Source organism: Oryctolagus cuniculus, chromosome 11 (assembly GCF_964237555.1).
Source record: "Oryctolagus cuniculus chromosome 11, mOryCun1.1, whole genome shotgun sequence".
NCBI lineage: Eukaryota > Metazoa > Chordata > Mammalia > Lagomorpha > Leporidae > Oryctolagus > Oryctolagus cuniculus.
This window is the reverse complement of record NC_091442.1, coordinates 66,651,641-66,659,765: the sequence shown is the minus strand read 5'-3', so window position 1 is coordinate 66,659,765 and position 8,125 is coordinate 66,651,641. Positions and strand designations below refer to the sequence as shown.

The 8,125-nt window shown below is 36.7% G+C and overlaps 1 protein-coding gene across 5 annotated transcripts in view; it reads right to left on the bottom strand.

Annotated features, from left to right (window-relative positions):
- Positions 1-387: 387 nt before the first annotated feature.
- Positions 388-8,125, bottom strand: part of TBK1 (TANK binding kinase 1) — a 49,624-nt gene continuing 41,886 nt past the window's right edge. For all 5 annotated transcript variants that reach the window (XM_008256737.4, XM_070052573.1, XM_017341951.3 and 2 more), the window contains exons 14-21: positions 6,705-6,826; positions 6,534-6,610; positions 5,620-5,659; positions 4,702-4,803; positions 4,500-4,596; positions 4,020-4,126; positions 3,395-3,466; positions 388-1,176 (exon numbers count right to left, since the gene is read on the bottom strand). In XM_008256737.4, coding sequence (XP_008254959.1) covers positions 1,125-1,176; positions 3,395-3,466; positions 4,020-4,126; positions 4,500-4,596; positions 4,702-4,803; positions 5,620-5,659; positions 6,534-6,610; positions 6,705-6,826 — 669 coding nt within the window. In that variant the 3' untranslated portion in view covers positions 388-1,124. The remainder of the gene's footprint in view (positions 1,177-3,394; positions 3,467-4,019; positions 4,127-4,499; positions 4,597-4,701; positions 4,804-5,619; positions 5,660-6,533; positions 6,611-6,704; positions 6,827-8,125) is intronic.

Genomic DNA, 8,125 nt, shown 5'->3' with positions numbered 1-8,125 from the left:
ACTGAAATTATACAATTAAAGTTATGCAAGTCAGATGGTGAAATGGGAAATGAAAATTAAAATGAAGCGGGATTAAGTACTTCTTTGCCTCCCAAATGCTCACACTGAACAGGGATCTGACAGTGCAAAACTGTATTTATAAAAATAAAGGCATTCAATCTTGCATTTCTCTAATGTGTACACATGACAGTGAAAGCACTCCATTGCAACAATGAATTAATAATCTCAAAATCCTCACTCATTTTCAGTTTTTAAGATGATCTGGCTGCCCATCTGGTGGTAATGAAATTTATGTACTCCATAGGATATGGTGTCTTTCTGACACACAGGTTCTGTGTGATCACTTTGCCACAGTCTGATAAGCCAGAAACCAAAACACATGAACTCTTTACATTAAAATTGAGAAATTTATTTTTCCATGAAATAGTAAGCAGAATTAAAGAAATATACAGCTTAAAACAGTTGAAATGACACTAAAATTTTAATGACAATTGTACATTATAGGCCAGAGGAAAAATGAATACTTTTAAATAATTAATTCACTTCAAAAATTTTGCTCAATAATTCACCTGAAATTAAACAGACACAATGGTGACTGGGATCTGGGCACCCTGTAAATGAAATAATGCCACTTCATCCTTCTCAAAAAAACTGTGATCCTAGTAAAACAGTGGTTCGGTTCTGCTCCCCCCTCACAGAGGCTCCCTCTCCACGCTATCATCTGCAAACGTGTGAACAATCTACCTGACTCTTCTGATGTGTAAGGAGGCTCATTTTGGTTCCACGTTAAAATACTTCCAGTAGTCAGTAAGAGAAATGTGACTTACTCAGCCTTTCTCAGAGAGAAGAGGCTTAAAATCTCAAACATATTGGTGGGTCATGGCTTTCTTCTAGTGCTCACTGAGGTCAAACTGCCTCATATACTTATAAATGTTAAAAGGTAAAATTACATCTCAACAGCAGCCAAAAATTTATATGTTTTTTATGTATTTACATTTTTTACATATTTACATGACCACATCAAATACTGAATTGTAGAAATAGGAGACCATCTATAAAGGCATTCAGTTAATGCCCTAGCATTATTTTCTTGTGCAAACAAACTTCTCAAACTTCATACAAAGCTAAAGACAGTCAACATTGCGAAGGCCACCATCCATGGTTAAAGAGCCAAATCTAAAACACAAGAGAAAAGAAATAAGGTAATCTCAAAATACTCATTTATTTGGGCCCAATATTTTAAAGAATACAAAATACTTTTCAGAGGGATAATTACTCTACAAGTTTATACAACTGTGATTTGTTCTATTTCTTATTAAAACAGAGTAGTATTATCATAAATAGATGAAAAAATACAATTCAGTGGTTGGGGAAGACCATTTAAGAGAAAATGAAAAGTGATGTCACTGAAAAAGAAACAAATGGATAATTCTTTTTGGTAGGGTGGGATCTGTAGGGCAAGGTGTGGAGTTGAGGGTAAGATAGACTCAGAAACCCTGCTGCAACAGCATGCTATTTGGGGGCATGCTGGAGAAACAAAACTGATTGAATAGGATGGGTCCATACCATTGTATTCTTGGGTATATGGATGTAACTTTTTTTTTTTAAGGTAATATGAGTTTAGAAACTTTTAAGCTGAGGGAGTGGCATGATTACTTCAGTATGTTGGAAGATTATCTTGGCCATAAGGCCCACGACAGATGGGACGAGTCTGGGGTTAAGGAAATAGGTCAGGAGGTAATTACTATGGCTCCTACACGAAGGGGAAAGAAGAGCTGTTCGCGGATGACAAGGAGACACAGAGGCAGTGTGAAGGAAGACCACCAAATGTGTTAATAGGGAGTAAAAGTGTCTAAAACAATTTACAGTTAATAAAGCCAGAGAAAGATGGTCTTACTGAAGAGAATGAGGAAATTAGACGGGACACTGAGTTGGGAAAAATGATTTTAGGTAGCAAAAAAAATGTGAAGTGTTGCGGTATCTACACAGAGGCAGGGTACTATAATATTCTGCACAAGACCTCGCTTCCATTATTAGTTCTGTCCCAAATCCTTAATATTTAAGGATTATTAATATTTAAGTTAAGACTCTGCCTTGTTCTATCATCCATATACTGTCAAATAAACCTACAAATAAAACACAGAAGGAGGTGGCTGGCTGGATGTGCTCTACACAAGTAGGGATTTTTATTCCACAAGGCGTAAGTTGTTCACTATAGAAGTTTGTTAAATCGTATTCTAACAGTCTCTTCTACTTACTGATCTTTACCTTTATAGGATGAATACAGGATGTAGCTAAAGTTGTGAGGAAAACTAAGTGGATACTATAAAAAGTTAGATAATCACTATGTTGTTTCTAATAACAAGTAGGAAAAATTAAAACAAACAACAAACAAACATACTAGCAGGAAATTCCCAGAAAACACAAAAACTGAATAACCATGAAGAAAGAGAATTGACATCACTATTAATCAAAGAAATACAAATTAAAACAAGTTGGCAAAAACTGAAAAATACTTAACACTGGTGATATTCAGTGTTGCCAAAGGCATATGTTTTGTCTGTTTAAGATTATAAGATAGAACCCATTTAAAGAACACATTTATTATCATCCTTCAAAATTTAAACACACATAACTATCTATGACCTAGAAATTTGGTTATCTAGAAATTGATCCCTCAAACATTTTTACATAAGTACCTGAAGATGTATACACACATATACACACACAACACACACAAATGTCTACACAAACTGAAATACGGTTTCTACTTGTGCAAAATGAGAAACAGCTTCAGTGTCCAACAAACAGAAAAGGGTTCGATAGCTTATAGTGGGGAACAGGTTAGGTGAGGAAATGGGAGGCTGTCCTTAATGTGCTGTACTATGAGAATTAATGGTAAAACCTGTCTTCAAACAGTACTTTATACTTTGTGTGTCTGTGTGGGTGCAAATAGTAGAAATCTCTACTTAGTATAGAGTTGGTCTTCTGTTTAATTAAAAACAAATCTTAATGGAAAATGGAATGGGAGAGGGAGTAGGAGGTGGGATGGGAGTGGGGGTGGGAGGGTGGGAACAGGGGGGAAGAAACACTATATTCCTAAAAGCTGTACATATGAAATTTGTATTTATTAAATAAAAACCTTACCAAAAAAAGTTATGGAAAACAGAACTAAAAGGTAAGTTTATTTTTGGTGGAAAAAACATTGAAATATTTTTCAAATGTTCATAGAAAATGTGTACCATACAAAAACCAGGCATGGATTACAAAGTAGCTCTGTACCAAAATAAACTTATCTTACAGTTTAATTTTTCATGAACTTTTTGAAGAACCTTTGTAGATGGATATGCACTATGTATAAATCACTATACAGGATGACTTTTGCATTACTCACCTTTCCAAAATATGATTATTTTCAGCAAGTTCTTTAACCACTCCTTCCATTTCTTCCTTTAATTTCTTCATACTATACATACAAAAAAAAAAAAACCTCAAAAATATACAAATGTTTTAGAATTATATTTGTTTTAATTTTCTAGATCTAGTCATCATTAAATAACATTATCAGAGACTGTATTCACAATAAACAAACAATACAATAGCAAGATTACAAACTAAAATAAAAATAATGGGCCGGCACCGTGGCTCAATAGGCTAATCCTCCACCTTGCGGCGCCGGCACACCAGGTTCTAGTCCCGGTTGGGGCACCGGATTCTGTCCCGGTTGCCCCTCTTCCAGGCCAGCTCTCTGCTATGGCCCAGGAGTGCAGAGGAGGATGGCCCAAGTGCTTGGGCCCTACACCCGCATGGGAGACCAGAAGCACCTGGCTCCTGGCTTCAGATCAGCGCGGTGTGCCGGCCGTGGCGGCCACTGGAGGGTGAACCAACGGCAAAGGAAGACCTTTCTCTCTGTCTCTCTCTCTCTCACTGTCCACTCTGCCTGTCAAAAAAGCAAAACAAAACAAAACAAAACAAAAAATAATGGAAAGATCACAGTCACCAAATGATAAGTTTCTTACCCAAGAGTCATTTCCACTAATGTGTTAGAACTTGGATAAACTGGGGTCATGGTATGTTTGATTCCACTGGAGGCTGCAAACATTTTCTGAGGCAGAGTTTCTTGTAACTAAAACGATAAAAACCCACATCAGTTACAGAAGAAAAGTACTAGAGATCTTAGATCAACTATTATAGCTTTCAGTAAGTCCTTTATAGCTTTTTTTACTTCAAAACATCAATGAGACAACATTAAATAAATGCCCTTATATTTTTTTCTTATAGATGATAAGAATGGTTTAACAGATATTTTTGCTTATAAACCATCTAAATTCTTAAAAATTTGCTCAAAATGGCTATCAAAAATTGGTGGGTAGAAGTGAATACAGGAACAATATGTCCTTCTTCTCCATTCTCAATCACTATCAGATATAAACTGGGAAGAATTTTAATTTTTCCTAATGGGATAAAGGCTTTTTTCTAGATACTTTTGATAGCTGTACCTCATTAGTATAGTCTTGATACTTTGATACTTCTTCTTCAATATCGAAACACTGGTTAGTTAGAGATAACAACTGTTTCCTAAGATGAAGCATCTTTCTGAAAACCAAAAAGCAGCAGTTAATGAAGCAATCTAGTGAAATATTCCTACTTAAAATACACATTGTATCACAGTCACTAATCACCCAAAACAAGTTTGCTTACCTCATCCACTCTTCTGACTTATCCAAAAATGCTTCGTACTTTTTAACACATTCATCTGAAAAGTGGGTCATAGCTTTTGTTGCATGGTAATATAATTTTTGCCTGTAATTTAGAGATAACCAATCAAAGAAGCTTAAAGCAACCTTACTTCTAATAAACACTTTCAAATATATGAAATTTATCTGCTTCCTGCAGTGATTCCTGTGGCTTTAGAATATTTATAGTAAAAAGCAAAGGTTCCTAAGACAATACTGAAGCACCAAGACCAGAATGCAGATGTTCCAAAAGTACTTGTTGCCTGGGGTTAAAGTTGGGAAGGTGGCTAAGTCCACCCTTCCCTCTGTTCTCTACAACTGTCCGGCAGTCAAGAGCCACATGAGCCACAAGATGACTGAGCGGAATGAGGACCTTTCTCCACCATCTCACCCTTGTAACCTCCCAATTACAGCCTCAAAAATAAACACACATAGAGCAATGCTTAGGGGCTGGTGTTGTGGCCTAGCGGGTAAAACTGCCACCTGAAATGCCGCCATCCAATATGGATGTGGGTTTGAGTCCTGGCTACTCTACTTTCCATCCAGTTCTCTGCTGGTGTGCCTGGGAAAGCAATGGAAGATGGCCCAAGTGCTTGTGCCTCTGTACCCATGTGGGAGACCAGGATGAAACTCTTGGCTCCCAGCTTTGGCCTAGTCCAGCCCTGGCTGTTGTGCCATCTAGGGAGTGAACCTGCGGATGGAAGATTTCTGTCTCTCCCTAACTCTTTCAAATAGGTAAATAAATTCTTCAAAAAACAAAAAGGCCTTTAAAGTCAGGATTAAAATGCATTTTTGTTGTAATTAATTACAACTTTAATATTAATAAAGATAATTCAAATAGCACCAAAAATAACTAATTATTAAGTATAATCTAGATACTTACTTATCAAATTTGTGGATTTGTTCTTCGTTATAAGCTAGTCCTAGAAATAAGAAAATATATTACCTTTGTTATTGCAGAATTATGTCATGTCCTTTTTTTCTTTTGAGATAATTCCTTCAAAAAGGCTAAGAGATTAAAGCACGTCGTAGACTCGTGGGGCCATGGGCTACATATGACTCACATATGCTTTTTGCTTTGATCTATATAGTGTTAACATTAGAAAAAAATAATTAACTTGGGCATGCGTTTAGCAGTGGTTACAATGCTGCCTGGGACACCTGCATCCCGTATCTGAGTGCTGGATTTGTTTCATCCTAATGTGTAACACACCCTGAGAGGCAGAAGGTGAAAGCTCAAGAACCTGTGTCCCTGACACCAAGCAGGGCACCAGAATGGAGTTCTGGGCTCTTGGCCTTTGCCTGGCCTTGTCCTGCTGTTGTGGTCATCTGGGGAGTGAACAGCTGATTGAAAATCTCTGTATGTCTCCTTCACATAAAAAGTGAAATAACTTAAAAAAATTATCATGCCAACATGCAAAAATTTGGGTATTTCTAACAAAATCTGTATTTTTACCTTTTTTTGAGAAACAGCATTAGGTGAACATCAGGTAAGTCTTAGCACTGACCTCCTTCTAGGTGGGGAATCTACGCTGGAATCCATCTCAGGCTCCACTGGCCAAACTCATTCCTTTCTCTTAACTACCTGGCCTCTAAACATTTTAGAATATAGGACTATGATTTAAAATATCCAAAAGGCTGGTTTCAGAATAATTTTTAGTACATTCCACTTTTTTCCTGACACATCTAAAACAAGTAATGTAAGTAGCCACTCTTGCAAGTAAATCAAACTGATTCAGTTGATTTACAACTACAAAAGCTGATTCACTAGATTAACAAGTAGCAAACTGTACTTACTTCGTTCTGCTTTGTCTTTTTTGAACTGGTAGTAAATCTCTGTGATGCAATTTAACAGGACCTGTAGTTTTTCTACACTGTTAAAGGAAGAAAAATCCAAATAAATTGAGTTGATGTAAAAGAGGACATTTAATAATAAGAGCAGAAACTAACCACAGAACTAGAACCTACTTTCTGTCTTTTGGATGTGTGCCTTCTTGATGTGCCCATGCATCTGCCAGCAATCCACCTGGAGATAACCTGCTGTCCACATCCTGAAGACTGGTTTCTATTGTTCCCTGAGAACTGGAAAGCTACATAAAACCAATGGGTTGAGCTCCAGATTGCCACAAGTCAGAGACAGTAAACACAATGCTAATGGAGACTAAAGCTTGGATTACATTTCTTTTGTGGATTACTCCAACTCAAAACACAGTAATTATTTCCATCTTTAAGAGTAGTTTCTTAGGCTGATTTCCACCAAGAATAAGGTATGATACTAAAACATGAGACCAACTACTAGGCAATACATTTTATAAAATACTTCATACAGTGAATATCCTTTTAAAAAACATGTAAAACATATCATTCAATTATCTTCTGTTTTCTTATCCATAAAAAATGGCTACTACTACTCTACTTCATAGAGTTGTGAAAATTAAATAGCATTAAGCCAAGTATAAAGTGTAGCATACAACATCTGTGCTCTCTGTTTAGAGGCCTAATAATTCATCTTAATAATGGAAAAGAAACCTCATCTAAGATATTTCATTATAAGATTACAAAGTTTATCACTTATCCACCACAAAACTGAGTATTTGTAAAACTTACGAAAATGGATAAAGGTTAGACTTAAAGAACAAAAATGTTTAGGCCAGTACTGCGGCTCACTAGGCTAATTCTCCACCTGCGGCGCTGGCACCCCAGGTTCTAGTCCCGGTCGGGGCGCCAGATTCTGTACTGGTTGCTCCTCTTCCAGTCCAACTCTCTGCTGTGGCCCCAGAAGGCAGGGGAGGATGGCCCAAGTGCTTGGGCCCTGAACCCGCATGGGAGACCAGGGAGAGGGACCTGGCTCCTGGCTTTGGATTGGTGCAGCGCGCTGGCCACAGCGGCCATTTTGGGGGTGAACCAACGGAAAAAGGAAGACCTTCCTAAGTAGCAGTTCAAACTGCTGCTAGCAACAGTGTGATTCTTGTTAGACTTGGTATTATAATTTTTTAAGTTTTGATAATTTGAATGAAAAGATTGTTGTATTACTGTTATTGCAAGGTACTCTTTTCTATTGGATTTCAACAATTTTTCAAGAATTTTGCTACTACATGTGTTTTCTACATTTGTAAATTATCTAAATTTTTTGCCCAATTTTACTGCAGACAATATTTTCCTTATCAATTTACTTAATGTTATCTTATACACTTTTGGAGTAATTTTATAAAAACAAGCTGTGTCACATTATAACTTACTGCTCTTCAACATTATTTTTTCAACATATAGACTTACGTTTTTATTTAGGCAAATACATATCTTGGTTTTTGTTTTTTAACATTAATGTTATGCCCAATATATGGAAAATAGTGTGTGGTAAAAGGTATTTTTCATAGCATTGCATACGA